This window comes from Hylobates moloch, unplaced genomic scaffold (genome assembly GCF_009828535.3).
Source record: "Hylobates moloch isolate HMO894 unplaced genomic scaffold, HMol_V3 SCAFFOLD_8, whole genome shotgun sequence".
Taxonomy (NCBI): domain Eukaryota; kingdom Metazoa; phylum Chordata; class Mammalia; order Primates; family Hylobatidae; genus Hylobates; species Hylobates moloch.
In genome coordinates, this window is record NW_026652283.1 from 20,190,993 (window position 1) to 20,215,585 (window position 24,593).

The 24,593-nt window shown below is 38.7% G+C and overlaps 1 protein-coding gene across 2 annotated transcripts; it reads right to left on the reverse strand.

Annotated features, from left to right (window-relative positions):
- Positions 1-846: 846 nt before the first annotated feature.
- On the reverse strand, positions 847-22,739 carry LDHB (lactate dehydrogenase B). 2 transcript variants are annotated; one of them, XM_032159798.3, is made up of 8 exons: positions 22,627-22,739; positions 19,091-19,225; positions 11,608-11,725; positions 8,383-8,556; positions 6,386-6,559; positions 3,877-3,994; positions 2,607-2,730; positions 847-1,215 (listed from the first exon to the last, which is right to left on the reverse strand). In XM_032159798.3, the coding sequence occupies exons 2-8, from the start codon at positions 19,217-19,219 to the stop codon at positions 1,048-1,050; spliced, it is 1,005 nt and encodes a 334-aa protein (XP_032015689.1). In that variant the 5' UTR covers positions 19,220-19,225; positions 22,627-22,739; the 3' UTR covers positions 847-1,047. The 2 variants fall into 2 exon arrangements, with proteins under 2 accessions (XP_032015689.1, XP_032015688.1); XM_032159797.2 differs by lacking the exon at positions 847-1,215 and having other exon boundaries at positions 2,367-2,730.
- Positions 22,740-24,593: the final 1,854 nt, after the last annotated feature.

The following is a 24,593-nucleotide window of genomic DNA, read 5'->3' on the forward strand; positions in this document are numbered from 1 at the left end:
CCCCTTCCGCACTGTGGAAGCTTTGTTCTTTCGCTCTTTGCAATAAATCTTGCACTTGGGTCCACACTGCTTTTATGAGCTGTAACACTCACCGGGAAGGTCTGCAGCTTCACTCCTGAGCCAGCGAGACCACAAGCCCACCGGGAGGAACGAACAGCTCCCGACATGCCGCCTTAGGAGCTGTAACACTCACTGCGAAGGTCTGTAGCTTCACTCCTGAGCCGGCGAGACCACTAACCCACCGGAAGGAGGAAACTCCGAACACATCCGAACATGGGAAGGAACAAACTCCGGACACGCTGCCTTTAGAACTGTAACACTCACTGCGAGGGTCGGCGGCTTCATTCTTAAAGTCAGTGAGACCAAGAACCCACCAATTCCAGACACAAATTGACCCCTACATATGACATGTAAATTTGGAACTCTTTTTAAAGGAAAGCTACCTAAGTTTCCCTGTAAATTCACATGTTATGCCATCTCCAAGTAGCCTGAATCTGAATAATCCAGACCAAACTTTCATTTTCCTTCATTATTAAATAGAACTAATTCTAACAAAGTTTCCATTTTAGGGGTTGTTCCTTTTAAAATAGGCTTCCTTGTAAATGTCATATACATTGACATCCGTTACAACTTCTTCAGTTAAAACCTTAAAAAGATAATCATATTCTCAGGACAACAACAACAAACCGTGGCACATGTTGCAACAAAGAATTTTTGTCTCATCCAGAGGGAGGAGTGTAGATGATGTTGGAATTTAGGGACATTTATGATGTGTGGTAAGAATGACTTGGCAGATTGACTGAAATCTTTCAGGAATCATTAAGGAAGGAATCCCAGAAACAGAAGCACACTACAATAGTTAATTTTATTTGTTCAAGAGCTCATATTGCAAGCATTAAAACAAGCATAGGCTTTGATTCTGTGAGCCCAAATTCACATGTTGAAGAAGATCAAAGCAAACTGCGATCCATGTACATGGATGAAAACTAAAGGCTCAGAGTTAATCACATTGTAGTTTTTAAATTTCTACAGCCTAGAGCTCAGTAGTCACAGGTCTTTTAGGTCCTTCTGGATGTCCCACAGGGTATCGGCACTTTTCTTGAGCTGAGCAACCTCATCATCCTTTAGCTTCTGGTTGATAACGCTGGTTAATCCCCGGGCATTGAGGATACATGGAAGGCTCAGGAAGACTTCATTCTCAATGCCGTACATCCCCTACCAGAACAACAAAGCATCGAGATTAAGACATGAAACTGTAAGTAAAAATGATCAAAGACAGGAGGCTGAGGTGGGAGGATTGTTTGAGCCCAGGAATTTGAAGCTTCAGTGAGCTATGACAGTGGTACTACTCTCCAGCCTGGGTGACACAGCAAGAACTAATCTCTAAAGGGGGGAAAAAAAGAGAATAATCAAAGGTCCGATGTTTCAACAGAAAGAATTATAGGAAACTTGATAGGCATGAACTCATTCCCTAATCTAATTTTCATCGCTTACCAGTCCACATGTCCCCAATACTTATGTTTTGAATTAGGTTTTATACATAGAATATGCAAACATACACTATGAGAAAATTAGATATTTGTAAGTAACAAGTACTTATTTAATTATATACGTATTTTATTGAACACTGCTCTTCCATTTAAATAAACTTTAATAAATTTTGAAATATGAGTCTTCAAAATTAAATTGCTTTTAACTGTGGTTCTTAATGGATTACTTTCTATGAAATTTTAAGTTGCTTAAAGACTTTTAGTTAGGAAGAAATTTCAGGCGGTAGCCAACCTACGAGGTCCTGGGTAACAGTTAGAGACCATTAAAAGGCAAGATGCTTGGAATACCCAAGAATTGCTAAAAAAAAAAAAAAAAAAAAAAAAAAAAAAAAAAATACAATTTCCAAAACACTTTACCAGTTCGTGTGGGTAATTAATTTATTCACTTATTCACAGGGTCAATTTAACTATATAACTAATTATATTAAACATACCCTAATGTCAGTTTTTAAACTTTTAATTTCAAAAATTTTGTACATACACAAAAGTCGATAGAATAAACAAATTCCTATATATGTACCCAAAGACTCAGTAACTACCCAATTATTGACACACTTGATTTACACTGACTCGTGGCAAATGAGTCAGTTGTCTTACGAAATATTTTAATATAATTTTAGTTTCGTTTAAAAAGTCATTAATTTCTACCTGTTTTGTGCATTTGCTCCACAGCTTTTGAATTAAACTGTATTTGCTAAGGTATCAAGTGCTATATGAAAGGCAATCTAGAGTTTAGCACACCAACTTTAAATGAAACTCTATTACACTTATTCAAATGATCAATACTTTAAGAATGTGCTAAGATTCAGAGTTAATATTTAATTTGCAAAATTATATAAAGAATGACAACAATCTATTGAGTGTCTTAGATTCTGTAAGTTTTCTGCCCTTGTTGTCCAAGACTTCTGTTGGAAAATGAGAATAGTTTACATAAAACTTTGAGAGACAGAAATAACCTTGAACTATGATTTTATCTGGTCTGAGCCTCTTTAAATGAATCTTTTTGTAGAATACAATGCTAGAAATCATATTATATTTTGTGGTAGTTTGTCTTACCTTTACCATTGTTGACACGGGATGAATCCTGGATAGATTTTTCAACATGGATTCAATGAGATCAGCTACACTTAATCCAATAGCCCAGTTGGTATATCCTTTTAGCTTAATGACTTCATAGGCACTTAAAAAAATTATAAAAGACATCACTGAAATAAGACTCAATCATTATTGAAACCAGACCTGACTTTGACTACTGCTCTGCCTCTAACTATAATCTTGGGCAAATTATTTACCCTTTATTGCCTTAGTGTTCCCTTCTTGAGTGTTAAATGAATTAATATATATGTAAAATGCTTAAAACTGTAAGCACTACACGGTAAACACTATATAAATGCTTGATAACTTTAGTTTATTGTATAAGTTAAGATTTATAAAGCCACTGTGGCAAAAATATACATTTTCCAATCATTGTAACAAATTTGTAAACATATTTCCAAACACATAAAATCAGGAAACAGTAAAAGTGAAAGAACAAAATATATCTCAATTGTGAGGTCCTACTTGCCATTGTCACCTAACATAATCAACTAACTAATAAAAGGGATAACAGTATCTTGCCTGGCAGTTTTTTCAGCACAAATTGTAGCTCTTAAAACTCATAAAGGCCCTGGTACTTGAGAAGCAATAACTCTAGCTGAGTATCAGAAAATTAGGATTTAATGCAATTGACACCCAATCATTAGAAGACCTTGGGCCAGTTACACTATCTGGGTGAGCCATAGTTTTCTCACTTGTAAAATAAAGGTATATGTTAATTGAAATTATAAAGACTCTTTCAACTTTTTTAAGGTTCCTTTTTTCCACATATAGGTCAAATTCCTGAAAAAAAAAATTATTAAAATTGAACAAAATGATTCTATATTTGAGACATCAGTTAGTCTTGTTATTAAAACTTAAACGCTATTAGCAGTCAGCCAGCAAGTTATTTTGGGCAGTTATGAAACCAATAGTGTCTAAGTTTACTTTTCTAAATAAATCAACCTTATTTGTTGAGAGGTGGCAGTTTGAAGACTCTTCTCACTTGTTAATTCCACATTTTGCTCCTGTTACCTCTACAATAGTTTCTCTAGAGAAAATATTTACTTTCCCTAGGGAGACTGGCATAACAAGTTTGACCAGTGTAAAAGTCTTATCAGTTTCAAAAGATAACAGCTGCATAATTACTACATTAAGAGTTTATCTGAGCAGACAGCCATGGAAAATGTTTATAATTTTATTTAAGTAGAGTTGTAATTAATCATCTAAAATCAAGCTCCCTTTCACTTACCTTTCAACCACCATCTTATGCACTTCCTTCCAATTTTCACTATCATTGTCAGTTCCCATTTCTGGATTCAACTCCTGGAGAGAAACACCTGCCACATTCACGCCACTCCACACAGCCACTGTTTAAAAAAAAAAAAAAAAAAAAAAAGACATTGCAGATATTTCTTACATTATTTTAAAAAATATTTTCTTCTTTTAGTGCAATTTCACCTATGATGCAAATTACTGAATACCAACTGGAACTGCTCCAATAAGTGACTCTCCAGTAGATTCCAGTATAGTACCCCCAAAAGGCTGACATTTGCCTTCAAATAGCAACGTGTCTGACCTTTTAACTTTCAAGAATTTTAGTGCAAAGCAGAATTGCTGTGTCATAGTTACAGAGAAAATAAAATTCTTTGCTTCTCTCTAGGTGTGTGAAATCACAGGGATTCTAGTTGGGGACTATGCTAAACTTTTGGTTTGAGGAATGTTTAACTTTTCTCCTCCATATTTTTCTAATATATGCTCCTTTATTCTAGAGTAAAGAAAAAAAATCCTAGAATAAGACCCAAATAAAGCGTAATTATAAAAGTGAGGTAAAAATTATAAATAAGGGTCTACTAAATTTAAGGGAGAAGAGTATCAGAAAGAACTACACAAAACAGGCCTTTGAATTGGACCTTAAAACCTAAGTTATATGTTCCTTGGAGACCTTTGGAGGAAAACATTGTAGACTCTGGAAATAGGAGCAAAAGTGTGGAGTAGAATCTAATATGACTGAAACAGATACGAAGGAAAAAGCTATTTATAAGCTTTTGTTACCTAACTCATTCCTCCTTCAGCAAACACAATGAATGTAATAGCTCTGTCTACTCAAAGGGCCTAGAAGCAAAGATATACCAGTAGCACAAACACACCTATGCCCTGATCCTGGTTTCTAACCACCATTCCTCACTAAAAGGAAACAGGGCTCATTAGGGGAACAGCTGATTCTAGTGCCGGGAAGGAGAAAGTTCAAAATGAGGCTGGTGCAACTTGTTGTGCAAGACAGTGCTCAAAAATGATGGGACATGTGAAAAAAAAAAGACATAAGAGTCAGTTTGAAAAGCCTGGGACAGGGCCACGTGCCGTGGCTCACGCCTGTAATACCAGCACTTTGGGAGGCCGAGGCGGGCGGATCACAAGGTCAGGAGATCGAGACCATCCTGGCTAATACGGTGAAACCCTGTCTCTACTAAAAATACAAAAAATTAGCTGGGCGTGGTGGTGGGCGCCTGTAGTCCCAGCTACTGGGGAGGCTGAGGCAGGAGAATGGCATGAACCCAGGAGGCGGAGCTTGCAGTGAGCCGAGATCTCGCCACGGCACTCCAGCTTGGGTGACAGAGCAAGACTCTGTCTCAAAAAAAATAAATAAATAAAAAAAGAAAAGAAAAGAAAAGCCTGGGACAACTTGAGCATTACAAATGATAGTGACACAATATTTTGGGCATGAGATAAAAATCTGAGGCCACACTGATATCAACAAATGAATAAATAAAGAGGGAAGATGAAAAATTTGTCTTACAGTAGAATGCAACTAATACAGAATAAATGATGGAATTAGTAGATCATGTTTGACAACTATCATGGTAATTTATTCAACCACAAATCATTAATAGATGCTAAATTTAGCAGAGAAAAATTGATGAGGAGTCAGACATTTTCCTAGTCAGCATCAAAACATCTTCCCACAAATTACTCATAAATTACAAAGGAAAAGTAGTAACTTCACACAGAGTAACCTGGCAAAATACAACCTTAACTGAGTTATCACAGTGAGTGTCACCAACTGTTGGCCACACTGACATTGCATGCCTTTGGATGTAATGCCATGAGAAAACTATAGGGTCATTTCTGTGGTATTTGCACCAAAAGTTCATAGCTCAACCTAATGATAAAGAAACAATCAGACAACTCTAAAATGATGGGCATTCCACAAAATAACTCACCTGACTTTTCAAAAATGTCAAGATCATGAGAAACAGAGATAGACTGAGAAACTGTTCCAGAATGAAGGAGGCTAAGGAGATATAGTAGATGCAATGTGTGAGCCTAGAATGGATTCTGAATTAGGAAAAAAGCTTTAGAGGACACTATTGAGACAGTTGGTAACATGTGAATAATGGACTCTGGATTATGTACTATTGTTTCAGGGTTACATTTCCTGATTTTGGTAAGTGTACTGTGGTTATGAAAAAGAAAATCTTTGTTTTGAAGAAATACACAGTAAAGAATGTATAGACAAAAAGCTGAAGGAATTGATTTATGATTAACTGATCAGGGTAAAGATAGATGATAGGTAGATAGACAGATAGAGAGATGACAGAGTAAATGATAAAGCAAAATGGAATAGAATAGAAAAGTAACTACTATTTTTGCAACTGTTTTTAAGTACATCAAAGTCTATAAAAATAAAATTGGAAATAAAATTCAAAATTCAAAATGGCAAAACCAATATCGTAAGTAATTTTTTCTTTTTTTTTCTTTACCACTTGAGTCGCCATGTTCCCCCAGAATCCATCCATGGCAGCTGCTGGGATGAATGCCAAGTTTTTCAGCCATAAGGTAGCGAAATCTAGCAGAATCCAGATTACATCCACTTCCAATCACGCGATGTTTGGGTAAGCCACTTAGTTTCCAAGTAACATATGTAAGAATGTCCACTAAAAATTTTGGAAATAATATATGTAAGTAAACCAAAACCAACTTTGACTGTTAGGCAGCTTGGAGTGTCCTGGCTTCCCTTTTCCCACTTCCCCATTCCCCAAATGAGATGTGGCCAGAAAGATGTAAATACTTTAACTTTTCATTGTTAGAGATAACAGGAATGAGAGAGACAAACTTTTAAGCCTTATATGAAGATTGCAAGACATGAAAAATGCAATACTGTGCTTTTATGTTTGCATTATTATGTGAAACAAGAATATATAAGAACCTTGCAGATTAACTTAAAGTTGAAAAAAACGAAACAGATTGAACCAGGTTGTCAGTTAAGTTTCCCCCAGTTGTAACATTCCATAATTATAATGATTGTCATCATAAACCAAGAAGCCTTTGATTACTAAACTACCAAATCTTGCTACCACAAATTTTTCTGGGCATGAGGTATTCTTCAGTAAACAATTGTGATAATACGTAGTATTAAAAATTTCTATTTAATAAAAGAACATCTATGTCAGAACCTTTGCTCCAGTGTGGCATAGCCTTAAAACCACAGAGATGAAACTTTTGCTGATCCAGATAGGATCACAGCACTTGCAGGCTAAGCTGTAAAAAGTAAAAAATGTGCACACAAGGAAGGTGAAGAGCTGAAAGTTAATCCTGCAGCCTCCACCCCCACACTAATCTGTAGACAATGGCTAAGATAATTCAAGGACATTTGGGACTGGATAACTTTTCCTTGCCAACTTTGATTCAGTGGAAGTGACTCCCTGGAAAATCCAGCTGTGAAGCTATATGTAGAAAGTTGCATAATCATTTAGTGATGCCTGCCTGAGGCACAGGATGCAGTAACTTACTATGTGCTAGCTACTTCTCATTCCTATTCTACATCTACCTGGCACATATATATTTATGAGAAGTTTTATATATAACACTGAACCATTTAGTGAACTCCAGTCTTGGTTTGCAGAGAGTAAAAATATGGAAATAACCTCTTTCCTTGCTAGCTCTCAACTCTCAATACCCAAGATACTGTGGGGATTTCCCTAGCTCTTGTTTCTCTATGTAAAGTGTGAGAGTTTCTTTACTATTTCTTTACTATTTAGTATTTATTTACTATTTCTTTACAGTTTCTTTACTGTTTTCTCAATGTACCTGCTATGCTCACCAACATGCAGTAATTTTGGTGGCAAACTATAGATCAAAGCAGTATATCAAATACAGCACGTTTTAGCTGTTAAAGCTAAAAAAGTGCATTCTTTCTAGTCAGAAGGCTTAATGTTGATTCTGTAGATGTTAAGTTAGCAAGGAAAGCAATTTTTAAGACAGAGCATTTGGTGTTAGCATATATTTGTACATCAATTCAGTCTATTTCTATCTTTAAAGCAGAGTTGTTTAATGGCTTTCTTATATGCTTCTTTTCAAAGTTGATCTGTTTCAATTCTGTATAATGAGATTTTCCAGAAAATAAAAGGTCAAATATGTTAAAATGTTTCTTACAAATTGAAACTATGTTCGAATGCTTCATTCTCCATCCCAGGATAATCTTTATAAAAAAGTTTTAAAAGACTTTAGAATCTATAACCAAGCCAGATGAGGCAAAAACACGAAATTGCTTTACCTAAAACTCTTGTCACATTTTTTGAACATCTGGCCTGGGACAGAGGCCTTTGTTTTGCAAACACCACTATTTAGGGCCAGTAAAAGAAGACATGTAAACTGCTTCTGTAAATGAATACTGGGACTGATTTTAGTCCAAAACAACAACAAAAACAGCAAAACACTGAACTTAACAGAACACAGACTTTAAGTTTTACAATAATACCTGGGTTGGAAACCACAATTATGATGCAATCAGGACTGTACTTGACGATCTGAGGAATAATGAATTTGAAGACATTAACATTTCTCTGCACCAGATTGAGCCGACTCTCCCCTTCTTGCTGACGGACTCCTGCAGTTACCACTACAATCTTGGAATTGGCGGTCACAGAATAATCTTTAAAAAGAAAGGCAAAAACAGGTATTTTAAATACAACTCTTCATTATAACATAACCTATATGACATGCTCTAAAAGCCTAACCATACATAAGCTTCTAGAATATATATGTGAATTAAGTTTTCTGTATTGTAAGGGCTTGAAGTTCAATGTTCCTATGGCTTCTTTTTTCTCCCTTGAGCTACACTGCAATAATCCAAACATCAAACTGCCTCAGAAAATAAAGAAATAAAGATGACCCCAAAGTATGTTTTTGGCTACGAATTCGATGAATTGTCAGGAATAAAATGAAGTATAAACAGTGACTCCAATAGGTAGACATCAAAAAAAAAAAAAACCCAAAACCAATCAATTTTAAGTTACTTTTATCTTAAAAAGTTAAAATTTAGGAAGGGAAGGAAGGCACTGAAGTGTTTAGTTTTGTCTGGAAAGTAAAACTTGGATTTCTAATACTCAGTATTTTTAGGAAGCTTATTTGCTTTTTAGCACTGTAAGTTTCCCCGGAGATTTTATCTTTTTCTTATGGAAGTGTGTCCTTTTTCGAAATATGCGGATATTGCGATTTGATGTGATCATTTGACTCAACAGCTATGGATGATTCACATAATTAAACTGGGTTACAGTGTGGCTTTTGATGGTTGGTAATACTTTGTCAGGCTCCTCTCTCATAAAATGGCAGTAATTGTAGTCCCTACATTTCATAAGGTTGTTGCAAAGATGAAGATGAAATAATACGTGCAAAATGTTTCACACAGTACCCAGAATGTTACAAATTTATAAATAATAGCTATTATTTAGTTTCTTCAAGGCATTGAAATTACTTTGTACTGTGGGGAAAAGAGAGAGAGATCAGACTTACTGTGTCTATGTAGAAAGAAGTAGACATAAGAGACTCCATTTTGTTCTGTACTAAGAAAAATTCTTCTGCCTTGAGATGCTGTTAATCTGTAACCCTACCCCCAACCCTGTGCTCCCTGAAACATGTACTGTGTCACCTCAGGGTTAAATGGATTAAGGGCTGTGCAGGATGTGCTTTGTTAAACAAATGCTTGAAGGCAGCATGCTTGTTAAGAGTCATCACCACTCCCTAATCTCAAGTACCCAGAGACACAGTACACTGCAAGAAGGCTGCAGGGACCTCCGCCTAGGAAAGCCAGGTATTGTCCAAGGTTTCTCCCCATGTGATAGTCTGAAATACGGCCTCGTGGGAAGGGAAAGACCTGACTGTCCCCCTAGCCAGACACCCGTAAAGGGTCTGTGCTGAGGAGGATTAGTAAAAGAGGAAGGCCTCTTTGCAGTTGAGATAAGAGGAAGGCATTTGTTTCCTGCTCCTCCCTGGGCAATGGAATGTCTCAGTGTAAAATCAGCATAATGGATTGTATATTCCATCTACTGAGATAGGAGAATACCACCTTAGGGCTGGAGGTGGGACATGCTGGCAGCAATACTGTTCTTTAAGGCATTGAGATGTTTATGTATATGCACATCAAAAGCGCAGCACTTTTTTCTTTCTTTTTTTTTTTTTCTTGAGACAGAGTCTCGCTGTCGCCCAGGCTGGAGTGCAATGGCACGATCTCGGCTCACTGCAAGCTCCGCCTCCCGGGTTCATGCCATTCTCCTGCCTCAGCCTCCCCAGTAGCTGGGACTACAGGCGCCCGCCATCTGCCCAGCTAATTTTTTCTATTTTTAGTAGAGACGGGGTTTCACTGTGTTAGCCAGGATGGTCTCCATCTCCTGACCTTGTGATCCGCCCGCCTCGGCCTCCCAAAGTGCTGGGATTACAGGCGTGAGCCACCGCGCCCAGCCACAGCACTTTTTTCTTTACCTTGTTTATGATGCAGAGACATTTGTTCACGTTTTCCTGCCACATCCCCCTCTCCGAGAAACGCCCGATAATGATCAATAAATACTAAGAGAACTCAGAGACTGGTGCCGGCGCGGGTCCTCCGTATGCTGAGTGCCGGTTCCCTGGGCCCACTTTTCTATCTCTGTACTTTGTCTCTGTGTCTCTTTCTTTTCTCAAGTCTCTCGTTCCACCCGACGAGAAACGCCCACAAGTGTGGAGGGGCAGGCCACCTCTTCATTGTACCAATACTTTTGGGGTCTAAAACATACCGGTTCTCAGATACATATAAACAAGCCATTATAATACAATAGCCCAAAATGTTACATATCAAATGTGTAGAAGGTATGTGGGAGAGGGTTAATAGAAGTGATACTTGAGTTTAACCTTGAGGATAAACTGGACCCAGAAGAAAAGAAACTGCCAACACCAGATTCACCAGGATGGGAAGACTAATTTTATAACAGAGACTGAGGGAGGAGAGAAGGACGATGAGCCATGAGGAAATGCAGGTTATATCCAAATTGAGAGCTGTGCAGGCCCTGCTAGAGGTTTTAGAATACAGACAAAGGTTTATAACAAGATAAGAAATCTTTAAAGAAAAGAATGCATTCAAACTTTAATTTTAGGGAAAGCATCTGTTTTAGGATAAAGATAACTAGTGTGGCAGTTTGGAGTGTGGAATACATAACCATTTTCTACATATACTTCCAATGGGAAAATGTCAATTTGCTATGTGTACATTTTAGCAGTAGCAAGTGAGTTTCTAGAAATGGATGAAAGAAAATTGGCCTATAGAAGAAACGTGGAAAAATAACCCAAACAATGTGATAAATCCAATTTGTTATTTCCTGTTAGTGACATATTAGTGATCATTTATGGCTAGCAAACTCATTTTAGGTAGCTGTCCATTAATAAGCGAATATAAAATATATGAGAAATAAAAAGTAGAATACAGTAGAGAAATAAGAGCTTTTTATAAAATGAGGAAAAAGGGGGAAACATTTTATAATTATGTAACAATTTTGCAATAATTTGAATTTACTAAACTACATTATAAATCTTATTAACAGTTATTGAAATAACTTCCAAAACTTCAACTTTTCCTACTTACAAATAAATCTATTATGCTGTAAGATGCATTCCAAATGTGTTTTGGGGGGCATGAAAAAAATATTAGCTCACTTTGGGCATTAAGTGAAATTACCTTTATCTGCCACAATTTTAGGTGTCTGAAGAAATAAGCTCCCATGCTGCAGATCCATCATTTCTCCTTTAAGCTTATCTTCCAAAACATCCACAAGAGCAAGTTCATCAGCCAGAGACTGTAAACGCAAAAACAGGCATTAGAACCCTAAGCCACTCTAGGATGCCTCAGCTCACAATCTAACCCAAAGAAAGATCTTTAACATGGCTAAGCACCAAAGGTCTAAACATCTTGAGAATTTTACCATGGAGTTAGATACTCAACAAGGATTCAGTTCACATGATACAAACTATAAGAACATGTAGACTTAAAGATTCATTAGGAAACCAGCTTAGTTCAAGAGTAGGCCTACTGAATACAAGTCTATATTAAGGGGGAGGGAATGATGAAAACAAAAATACACTCAGGCCCAGAAACAACCTTGGGCAATGTGTCCATCCTTGAGGTCACCCCAGTTTGGAGGCTTTCTGACAGGGTAGATTTGGCTTAAATTACCAGGAGTGTGTTTACTTTAGAGTAGGATTTGAAACCCAGGTTGAAGCTTGACTCTTCAGGGTGGCTCTGATACACTCAAATGTCTTGGTGGGGAAAGGAAGGCGAGTTTTGCGGACAGAGGAATCTAGGATTGGGAGGTTTTTTCATATGTAATCACTCCAAATCTGTGCCTGAGACTTGCCCAGTCTCAGCTTTCATTTGTTTTCTATTCCAATTGTCATTCTCTGTCCCCCATTCAAAATACAATCTAAAGTAATGAATATACTATTTAATCTTGATCGGAGTAATAATTTTTTTTTCTTTTTTTTTGAGGCAGATTCTCGCTCTGTTGCCGAGGCTGGAGGGTAGTGGTGCAATCTCGGCTCACTGCAGCCTCCACCTCCCGGGTGCAAGTGATTTTCCAGCCTCAGCCTCCTGCGTAGCTGGGATTACAGGTACATGCCATCACACCTGGCTAATTTTTGTATTTTTAATAGAGATGGGGTTTTGCCATGTTGCCCAGGCTGGTATCGAACTCCTAACCTCAGTTGATCCACCCGCCCCGGCCTCCCAAAATGCTGGGATTACAGGCATGAGCCTGGCCTGGAATAGGCACCGCTGGGCCTGGAATCATAATTTTTTAAATGTTCTCAGAATGTCTACATAAAAGTGAAAGAAAAAAAGGAAAAAAAAAGGTGGTTGGTCTACATGAATCTAAGCAACCATTCAGCTATGAAATTCCCTTATCTTATGGAAGTCATAATTTATAAACTTTTTATAAAGTGGTTATTCCTCCTATTGAAACATCACCAGAGTCCTTCCTTTTAGTGTTTTTGTGGCTATTAGCAAAAATATCAGCTAAGTAGAACATATCAATACTGGGGCCCACTTAAAAATGCCGATACAGTCATTCCTCAATATACGATACTCAAGGGATTGGTTCTAGGACCCCTGAGTGTACCAAAATCTGGGCATAATCAAGTATACAGAAAGGACAGTATTCACCGGATGCAAAAGACTCTCCATATATGTGGGTTTCGCATCCCCTCAATAATGTACTTTCAATATACTTTTGGTTGAAAAAAAAAAATCTGCCTGTAAGTGAACCGGCCTATGTTGTTCAAGGGTCAACCTCTTCTAAGAATAGTAGTGTGATCAGCTACACAGGTGAAGGGTATTAATGGAGGGGGCTGCACGGAGCAGGTAAGTAACTAGAGTTCAGGAAGCACTTTGAAGAATAAGGTGGAGTAACCCAGGCAGCAGGGGCCACCAGAGGGAGATGCAGCAAAGAGCTGGGAGACAGCCAATGAGAAAAGTTGACCTACTTAGCTTCTTAGATTAAGCAAGTCTCGCTCCCTGGAAGACAATGAATAAACACTGTCCTCTGTTGCTAAAATCTAAGTGGCTGCCTGGTCTTATGAAGTGAGTTACAGTGGGGTTGCTTGTGAGGGTTTCTCTAAGACTGACGCCTCCTGGTGACCGAATGTGTCCTTAGCTCCCAGCAACCAAATTACTTGCAGATTTTTGAAATGACCATTCTGTGAGCTGGGGATCACCTACAAAACATTTCCTCATTTCCATGTATATCAAATACTGGCATTAATTTTTATCCATTTTTCCTTAAACACGTTTTGACACCTTTAAAGCCGCTTTTGTTCTTTGCAAGCTCTGATAAGAACACACAAAATTCTCATTTGTATTTTTTAAGTCCTAAATTAATGCAACATAACTTAATAGTAGCTATAATGGTTCTATTAAGGTACTGAGCACTGGGAATATCACTCTTATTTTAGTAACATCACATGTGTGCTGCTGAAATCAACAGGGCGAAACAATGTAGTGCTTAAGTAGAAAAGGATGTCACAGGATGTCAGATCCTGTCTCTCTGTTTCAGTGGGTGTAGAGAATTGCCTGAGAAGTGCATACTCGGCTGAAAAGGAAGGAAGAGATCCAACACTTAAACAATAATAATTGTAACACTGAATTTAGCTGCATCTGCAGCACTGAATATCCCCCAAATGGAGAGGCGTGATGTATGACTAAATACTGGTGCTATTGTTTGGCTTAAATAAATCTCCCTCTGTATTCACATATTTTATACAATGAATTTACCATATATATATTTCACTTAAGTTGTAACTATGTTTAAAATGTTTGAAACGGCAAGGTTTAGATTAACTGCGAAAGCAGTATTCTCATTATGGATCAAGGTCACTTAGATATCAAAATACCACTGTTGAAAGCTTGCTTAATATATCACTAAAATGGCTTTTAAAAACGTATTTATTTTTACTCTACTCCTGTGACAGACTTAAAAAAAAGGCTTTTAATCTAAAATCCTGTGTGGACCAGACACAGCCATATATTCTGCCTCTTTCTCCTCCCAAGTAATAAATTACTGCCACCAGTGCCTTAATATTTGATGGTTTCATTTTTATATCCAAGTGTTGGCCAGGCGTGGTGGCTCACGCGTGTAATCCCAGCATTTTGGGGGGCCAAGGCAGGCAGATCACCTGAGGTCAGGAGTTTGAGAACAGCCTGGCCAACATAGTAAAAGCCCGTCTCTACTAAAAATACAAAAATTAGCTGGGCATGGTGGCATGCACCTGTAATCCCAGCTACTCAGGAGGCTGAGTCAGGAGAATCACTTGAATCCGAGAGGCAGAGGTTGCAGTGAGCAGAGATTGTGCCACTGTGCTCCAGCCTGGGTGACAGTAAGACTCTCAAGAGAAAAAAAAAAAAAAAAATTATATATATATATATGTATCTCTCTCTCTCTCCAAGTGTTTAGTATGCATAAAATTTTGTGGGAGGAAAAGGTATAACCTTTCTCAAATAATTAACTAAATGGATAAGTGCCATTTATTCAATAGTCTGTGTTTCTTCCCCTCTGAAATGCTACTTCTACATTATTATTAAATACTATTTGAGCATGTTTCTGGCTGAAATACCAAACATGTCTTGTACAAATACCAAATTTTCATTATGTTTTACTTTTAAGCCCAGTCTTGCACTGCAAAACTACTTTGCAATTTGTTGTTGTACCTACCTTGCTCCTCCTAATAGCTTTGTTATATACTGTGTTTGTCCACAAGAACTACAGTTGACCGAGGCAAGGATAAACACTCAAACCAAAGACAGACTTAGAAGCTAAGGATTTATGATAATCTTGCCCCAAAGCTCTTCATGACCCTTACAACATGATGAGTTCGACATTCAGATCCTCCTCTTGGTAGTTAAAACGCAGAGTCTGAGATGGATAATGGGGTAAAAGTAAAGTCTGGCAGTAGAAGATATAAAAAAATCAGAAGCCATGACCAAAGTTTGACAAAATATGAGTGCAGCTTACAAGTAATAGCAGGAGTATTCATTTATTTATCATGTAAGTGCCTGGCATTATCCTACTACTCAGGTATACAGTTATGATAAAGTCTCTGCTGCCATGGAATGTATCAGGAAGGAAATAGGAATTAAACAAACAACAAATCAGGCTAATCTCTGAAGGCAGAAGTGCTCTGAAGGGCATAAGGCAAGGAGATGTTGAAGCCACTGGGAAGGAAGTTTACTTTATATGGGAAGGCAGAGAAGGCCTGCCTGCAAAGGCATGCATTTGCAGTAAGATCTGAATGATAAGAAGGGGTCAACCCTGTGGCCTAGGGAAGAACATTCCAGGTGAAGGGAAACGCAAGTAAAAGAGTTTAAGCAAAAATGAGATTGGCATTTGGGAGGCAGAAAGCAAATGGAAGAGACGAAGTCAGAGATGGTACCATCACGTTGCACTGGCAGGTCTGCTGCCTTGGTGTGTATGGTGCCCCTGGAGTTGTGTGCTCCATTGCTTTGCTCTGAGAAACAGGCAGGGAGGGATTTGTGAGGCCTCATGGGATTTTATGTATGTGTGTAGCATGTGTGCACTGTAAAATGACTGGAGAGTTTTAAGTAGGGGAGCCACTAGTTTTACGAAAGCTCTCTATGGTTATTATATAAGAAATGGGCTGCAGAGAGTGGGCAAAAGTAGAAGCCAAAAATAATCAAGTCTTCATATGGTGGGACACTGTACTAGGGAGCCTTAGTGGGCTTCGCGAATCTGGCTAATGCATGTCCCTCCTCAATCTCTCCGATGCTATACTTTTATTTAACTTCTGGGGGCAAAGTACACCATCTATGAGCTCAAAAAGGCCAGATCTGGCACTTACTATCTGTGTGATCTTAGGTGTTTGGTTTTTGTTTTTTTCAACCATATGATATAGATGACAATGTCCTCTGACAGGTTACAGAAAGGAATAAATGAAGTAATATACAAACACCAACATGCAGAGTTATTTTCCTTTCTCTATTAAGCTAGTGGGATTTCTAATCTTTACCATGTATTAACACAATTTTGAACCACTTTTATTTTTAACCATTAAAATAATATTTAGACATTCTTAATTGGTAAAATCATCTTTCAACAAGTCAGTCATTCTTTCCCGTAATTATTTTTTCAAAAATATTCTTTGTTAGATAGTCTCCACATAATTTCTAAGGCCATGTACTCCATTTTGCAAAAGATAAAGGGGAAAGAACTCTAGATTGAAAAACAGAAATCATAGTCTCTGAATCTGAAGATTCCAACTGTGGTAGCAGCAGGGGCTATTCTCTCAAGCCCTTCAGTTGAGCCAAAGTGTTACATAACTCCAGGCACAGTCTCAATTAAATTATTTACTGAAGAGAATTTAAAATTTATGATTACAACATCATAGAGGTACTTCTTATAGAATCATGATAGCTCGGATATAGTTTCCTGAAAGGCTCAGATTTTGAGATTAACAGAAGGTAAGAAAAATCTCTAGCTAGTATTTAATGAATACATTTATTTTTTTCTAAATGCCTAAATAGTAGCATTGAATAAAAAGAAAATTGAAAAGTCACTACGGTGAAGAGTTCAGAGCCCTGGGTTCAAAATATAGCTCCACCACTGCCACATGTGAGACTGTGGACAGGCTCTTTAAGCATCAGCCATCTCATCCAACAGCAAGTATATGAACAGTTCCTATCTCCTAAGGTTGTTTAAAATAACGTATTTTATCTTTGAACATGACACATACTCAATGTCTTTTTCAAAACGATGTAAGCTGGAGTACTTTTTGTTTTTATTGGCATGAACAGTGAACATGAAGTTGTGGTCACTTCAATTCCCTGTAATCTAGGGAGCTGCCATCCTAAATGATAGTTACCTAGTCAACTGAAACTAGCTAGAAGGAAATGCAAAAGGATAGGGAGCTGCTATCCTAAATGATAGTTACCTAGTCAATTGAAACTAGCTAGAAGCAAATGCAAAAGGATAAAACATTCATGGGTGTGCAATACGATTTTTAGTTTATTTTTTTGATAACTATTTCTCAGCAAAGACTCAGTTTGCTGCTTTAGAATTTAAATTTTGAAAAAAGAAATGTGCTTGGTTAGGGGTTATTCAGGCAGCCTTTACATATGATACAAAGGGACAGTGTGTTCTGAAGGCAAGGCAGAATTGTTGTTGTTGTTCCTACATTTAAGGCAGCCATCAGAAGAAATAAGGAATCCATTCAGTGAGATAAATAAGAAAAGGGCTTCTTTCCTCAAAAGTTTTCAAGAACTAAAGAAAGCTTAACCGTGGTTTGAACTACAAAGGATACACATGAGGTAAGGGAAAAAGCCTATGGAGGTATATAAGAAAAATTGAAGTGGAAGGTGATAATAGTATGGTATTAGTGTTAAATCTCCTGATGTTGATAATTGCACTGATGATCTCAGAATATGTCCTATTCTTAGGAAATGTACTCTAAAACAGGGGTCCCCAACACCCAGGTCACGAGCCAGTACTGAATCTACAGAATCTAGCTAATGCCTGATGATCTGAACTGGAACAATTTCATCCCGAAACTATCCCCTCATACCACATCTGTGGAAAAATTGTCTCCCACAAAACTGGTTCCCTAGTGCCAGAAAGGTTGGGGACTGCTGCTCTAAAGGACTTAGAATTAAAGGGCATAATATCTGCAATTTATTCTCAAATGGTTCCAGCCATCTACAGATAGATATAGACATATGTCATGGACATCTATGTATCTATTTCTATAGATCTCTGTATCTAATCTACCTATGAACATACACATATATACACACATATGTGTGTATATATGTATATATGGTGAGAGAGTATAAATAACAAAATATTAAGAATTGGTAAATGTAGGTGAAGTGTTTATGAAAGTTTCATTTTTTTACCATTCTTACAAATTTTCTGTAAATCTGAAATCATTTCAAAATGAAACCATTAGGTAAAAGTTTCAGGGGCATAATAGAATATTCCCACAACCTCACAAAGCCATGCACGGCACAGATTACTTATTAATTAAAGGAGGGAAAGGGATCTTTGCAGTGGAGAAGGCTTGCTGTGACCACTTGAACCAGGGGATTAAGTTTAGCAGTAATGAGACAAGTTGAACAACATGTGTTTCCTGATGGTCTGCACAAAGCAGGACATGACATCACCTAGTTCCAATCCCACCCAAAAAATTCAACCCGAGCTGAATTACAAGAAAACATCAGAGAGACAAATTGAGGGACATTCTACAGAACTCATCTGGATGCTAGAAAAATGTCAATGATACAGGAAAGAAAGGTTGAGTAACAGTTCCAGATTAAAGAATGAAGAGACATGACAAGTATATGAAACACATGATCTTGGACTGAGGTGAAAATAGCTATAAACGGCATGATTTTGACAACATGGAGAATTTTAAATGTTAATAGTGTACACTGGATGATAGTATTGCATCAGTGTTAAATTCTCTAAGTGTAGTAACTATTATGGTCACATAGGGAGAATATAATTCTTTTAGGAGATACATGCTTAAATATTTGAAAGTGAGGTGGAATTACGTCTACAACTTCAAATTGCTCAGGAAAAAAAGAAATCTTTTAAACATATAATAAAATTCCAAGGTGCCCAAAGAAACTGTGTACACATGCTGAACTTCTTGAAATGTACCTTTCCCAGAATGCTGATAGCACATGCCATACCAACTTGTCCAACACCCACTACAGTGATCTTATTGTTTGGAACTGTTGCCTCTTCTTCCGCAACTGGTGCAATGAGTTTTTCCTTAAGAGTTGCCATTTTGCACTGCAAGGAAAGAATCAAAACATTACACATATATCTGCATATGAAATCCAAATAGAAATCATCCTTAAAATGTTACTGTTGCAATTTTGAACTCAAGTACAACTTAAAATGAGCCTAATGATATTCTAGAAAGCAGAATATATTTTAAAGAACCACGAGACCCGCCAGCTGGGCATGGTGGCTCATGCCTGTAATCCCAACACTTTGGGAGGCAGAGGCGGGCAGACCATGAGGTCAAGAGATTGAGACCATCCTGGCCAACATGGTGAAACCCCGTCTCTACTAAAAAAACGAAAATTAGCTGGGCATGGTGGTGCACGCCTGTAGTCCTAACTACTTGGGAGGCTAAGGAAGGAGAATCACTTGAACCCAGGAAGTGGAGGTTGCAGTGAGCTGAGATCGCACCACTGCACCCCAGCCTGGCGACACAGCGAGATTCCGTCTCAAAAGAAAAAAAAAACAACAACAACCATGAGACCCATTTAATGGAAGAATTCACTAAGGTAAAAACTTTCATGAAGACCATTAGAATTGGATTTCTTCCTTCAGCCTATGATTTCATGTGAGTATTTAGTAGGTTGTTAATATTTCTGGCTAAAAATCTGTGAACATTTATGTTTAAATTAGCTAATTTGTTTGTTTCCCCAATGAAGAATGTATATGTAACTATGTAAACTAAGTTTGGGTCTAGTATTAACTCATATTTAAGCTTGGATAAAAAGAATAAATGGCCAATTATGAACATAATTTCTACTACTAATGGTTATCATCATTCTTGGAAGATAGGGACTGACTGTTCTACTGTCTCACATAAAATGTGTTACAGTGTACTGGACATAGAATGCATACTTAATACATAGTGACAATAAAATGGTAATGAATAATTTTTATTCAAAGTCTGCAAAAATACCAACCTGAATTCCTCTTAGGGCACCTAAGAAGCTTCTTGGAAAGTAGATAGACACTTAATACATTGTCCTTTCAGGGGATCACATTAGGAGATTATCAGTCTCTGAAACAGTTTCTGTCTAACCATCCAAACTAAAGACTCCCAAAATGTAAGGAAAAAAAAAAAAAAAAAAACTGGCCGGGTACGATGGCTCACACCTGTAATCCCAGCACTTTGGGAGACCCAGGCGGGTGGATCACGAGGTCAGGAGTTCAAGACCAGCCTGGCCAAGATGGTGAAACCCCAACTCTACTAAAAATACAAAAAATTAGCTGGGCGCGGTGGCAGGCGCCTATAGTCCCAGCTACTCAGGAGGCTGAGGAAGGAGAATCATTTGAACCTGGAGGGTGGAGGTTGCAGTGAGCTGAGATCGTGCCACTGCACTCCAGCCTGGATGACAGAGTGAAACTCCATCTCAAAAAAAAAAAAAAAAAACCGAAACCTGTTGTAAAATGAATGATCTGTACAGTAACACCAAATGTATTTGTGCCATCAGATAACCAGATGTGTTTTCTAGATAACTGAAAAAAACAGCAAAACTTATTGAAATAAACATCAATTCCATGGCAATTTATAGTATACTAAATATGTGCCACTCTGTCTTCTTGAACAGAGAATAGATGGCAAATAAGCCTTTTCTTCATAATTATTACTTATAATTGTAGTAACCCATTGTAATGTCCATCATTTTCACTTGTTTTTTACTTTTTATGTCAGACTCTGTCGCATCTGAGGCCACCATACCAGTCTCAAACTGTACCAGTGCTTCCCAGTCTAGTTTTTAATTCTAATCTGCAATGGACTAAGCAATAAGCCTAGTCTATTAACTGTACATGTAAAGTAAGAGTTAGCAGGACTCTCAGTTGGAATAAAGTATCTGAATTTGGAGACAACTGTGTAACAACTATTTTGTCTTATAGCTACCTTTTTTCCAAAAAATATTTCCTCCCATCTGTAAGGATAAATTAAAGAGATTCTTTCGCCTTTACAGATCACATTTACAGTTTCCTAGTGGATGTTAAAGAGAGAAGAAAGATGCAGTGTTGTGCAAGTGCCTCCACAAATAGATGACCTTAAAATGAAATAAATTCAACATGGCCTGTATTTTAAACAGGCTCAGAAGACAGAATGCTGTATCTCTTGGTGAAGGAAGACACACATGAATAGTTGTTCTGCACTTAAGTCTATTTTTGTTAGATGGTCTGTTTACGATCATTTTGGTATACAGGGGGCCCAGGAAGCAGTGGAAAATGAAAATCCAGAAACAGTGGCTATATAAATACAGATTCGTTGTTCTGATAGACCTTTTAATTTAGAAAACTTCAGGAAGTACGATTTAAAGGCTCGAGCCAGATTTTCTTTCAGATTATTTCTGGAGAAAGTGCTTTTCTTTAATATTTCCTTAAAAGGAGTTTTAAGAAATGAGAAGAAAACGGTCTGCATGATATACAGGCCTCTGCCAACATCAGAGCAAAGGCTGTAAGGAACAAGAACGACAACCGGTAAAAATCTCTGAGTCTTGGTCCCTTATGTCTCCTCACTGCTGTGGATATAAATCATTAGATATAAACGAGTGCCTTAATTTCAGGAACAAAGATCTTCTTTGCAGAATCTTTCTCACCGTCATCTTTTAAAAATTCAGGTTTTGCTTTTGAATTCCTCCCCTCCCCCCATTCCCCAGGCCCTCACTGCAGCTTGTACTGCTCCCGGTGCGCAGAAACCATCTCTTCCTCAGGGCACCGGCAGCAAAGAACAGCAGATCACGAGGGCAGGCAGAAGCTAGAGATCTCCCCGAGTAAGGTCTATGGGGACAAGTCTAGGACTTCCTTACTCGGAGCACCCAAGGCTGGTAAAGTAAACGAAGCACCTAAGCATCAAGAAAAGAGGCCCTGCAGGAAAGAACTGGCGCATAGTTCCTGGAAAGACCGTGAGAGCCGGACAAAAATAAGTGCAGCGCCAAACGTGCTGGTCATCTAGGTGCCTTTCTCCTCATCCCAGCGAGTGCAAGGGCATTTCTCTATTACCGTGGCAGTATATTCAAATACTCGAGGTAAAGATCGTCCAGCCTTCATAGGCCACCTGGTTCCGTCCCCCTCCCCCAGCTACTCGGGCACGTGTCCCGACTCCCGCCAGCAGGCCGTGGGGGTGATGTGGCCGCCATGAACCCACCAAGGACAAGCAGGGCCTGGTTTTAGCTGCAAATGCAACAAGTCTCTCCCCTGAGCCGCAGCTGCTACCCTCCGCCTTCTGCTCCTCCGCCAGGGCACGGCCCGCCCTGCGCCCCAAACTGAGAGGCAGAGTCACGGCCCGAGGCCGGATGCTCAGAGCTAAAGGCCGCGGAGGACAGATGTGCTTCTTCCTCCTTCCCGCGTCTCCCCACACAAGTACTCCCCCGCACGTCCCACCAGGCTTGAATGTGAGCCAGGATTCAGGGTCCTGAGCCGAAACCTACCAGGAGAGCGAAGGCTCTGGAGACCTCTGTGACAGTCGTGCGGAGAAGACAATGTCAGCTGCGTGCGTCTCCTCGGGCGCCGGCTCTGCAAGGAGGGAGGAGGGGCGGGGCCCCACAACCACCGCAGCCTCTTAGGTTTCTCCATTGTGATTGGAAATCCGAGTACCGCCTACCCCTCCCCTCGGCTCGCTCAATCCCCTTCAAGGACAAGGGCTCAAGTGTGCACACTCCCTCCCCCACCCTCCAGATGAGGAGTTTCCCTTCCAGAAGCCTCCGCTCTCAGCTGGTCTCACAACTCGCAGGCCCTTCAATGCGGAGGTCACGTTATTTCTAAAACTTGCCCATCCCCGACTCTTCTGGACTTTAACGCTCTTGTTCGATTAGATTTAGTACAAATAGACATAAATTTCTTTTTTTTTTTTTTTTTGAGTCGGAGTCTCGCTCTGTCGCCCAGGTTGGAGTGCAGGGGCGCGATCTCGGCTCACTGCAAGCTCCGCCTCCCGGGTTCACGACATTCTCTTGCCTCAGCCTCCCGAGTAGCTGGGACTACAGGCGCCCGCCACCTCGCCCGGCAAATTTTTTGTATTTTTAGTAGCGACGGGGTTTCACCCTGTTCGCCAGGATGGTCTCGATCTCCTGACCTCGTGATCCACCCGCCTCGGCCTCCCAAAGTGCTGGGATTACAGGCGTGAGCCACCGCGCCCGGCCAGAAATAAATTTCTATGTTGCATTTCAGTTAGACTTTAAAGGACTTAAAAAAATACATCTGAATTTAGATCATCCCCGTTTTAAAGTTCATTTGATGAAAATGACTTTTTTCAACCTGTTTCAACAAACACGCAATAATTGCTTACTCGTTGCCTGACAAGACCGGTGAGCCTTTGTCCTTGCCTTCTGAAGTTTCCCTACAATTCCACCTGATCTCAAGGTCAGGCTTTGCCCTCTAGAGGAAATTGTGGGACCACTAAGTGAGATGCACTTTCTTTTTTAGTCCCTAATCGACTCCAAAGCTAGATGTTATCATTCAGTCTTCAACACTCAGCCAGTGTTTGGTAGCTAAATATAGCATTGATGAATAAATGAATGAATGATAAATTGGAGGAATTCTGAAGAGTCTGGCTTCAGTTCTGTTTTCTTATAATTAAAATGCTTTCAAATATAGCCATCTCACAAACTCCCCATATGTGAAAAGAAGTGGTTTTTTTTGTAAATGCATATTTCTTGTATATGACCACTAATACTATAATTATTGCTTCAGTTTATTCTCAGTGCTAAGCATTGGTAAAAAACATAAATATAAGACTATGCCCTTTGAGGTGTTCCTAGTCCATTGGAGATAGACAAGTAGGCAACCTATTTCAATTACAATGTGATAAGTGGCAACAGAAATTTGGTTAAAGTACAATAAAAACTCAGAGTAAAGAATCACTAAGAGAAGGGTTTGTTGAGAAAAATTCATAAGCCTCAAACTCTCCTAGCATAAATCATTCAGCTAGTGGGGACTTTGACTGAAGATACAGTCCAATTACAAATTAAAATGTGATGGTGAGGAAAAGAGCTTGGAGGATAATCTCAAAAGTATTACATTAACCCTAAATCCAAGTTTGAAGCAAGAATAGCCAAGTCAGCCTAGCAAGATATCTAGAAGCCACCCTAGATTTCTTTTCCACCTACTTTGCAAGTCAGATATTTAGACTTTACTTCTAAATATCTTTCCACTTATTCCTCTTCTTGCCACCCCCATTACTGTGTAACTTTGGAGATGAGGTAGGAAAAAATGAAAAGAGGTATCTATTTCCTTCCTCTACCCTCATTTCCATTCCTTGCCACAAGGTGTTCTAATCTGATTGAACAAAGTGAATGCTCTAGTATGTAACTCTAAATGCCAGGAGAGCAAACTACCACTCTCAAACAGTTGAGAATTATATACCCTGGCAAGTTATCTTTTATGTGTAAAACACAATTTT

Excerpts from the sequence above, each read along its gene's own strand:
- LDHB (XM_032159797.2), bottom strand. The coding sequence starts at position 19,219 with ATGGCAACTCTTAAGGAAAAACTCATTGCACCAGTTGCGGAAGAAGAG. Across the intron at positions 11,726-19,090 it reads CTATCAGCATTCTGGGAAAG|TCTCTGGCTGATGAACTTGC; the intron begins GTACATTTCAAG and ends TTGCGTTTACAG. Across the intron at positions 3,995-6,385 it reads GGAACATGGCGACTCAAGTG|TGGCTGTGTGGAGTGGCGTG; the intron begins GTAAAGAAAAAA and ends TTTTTTAAACAG.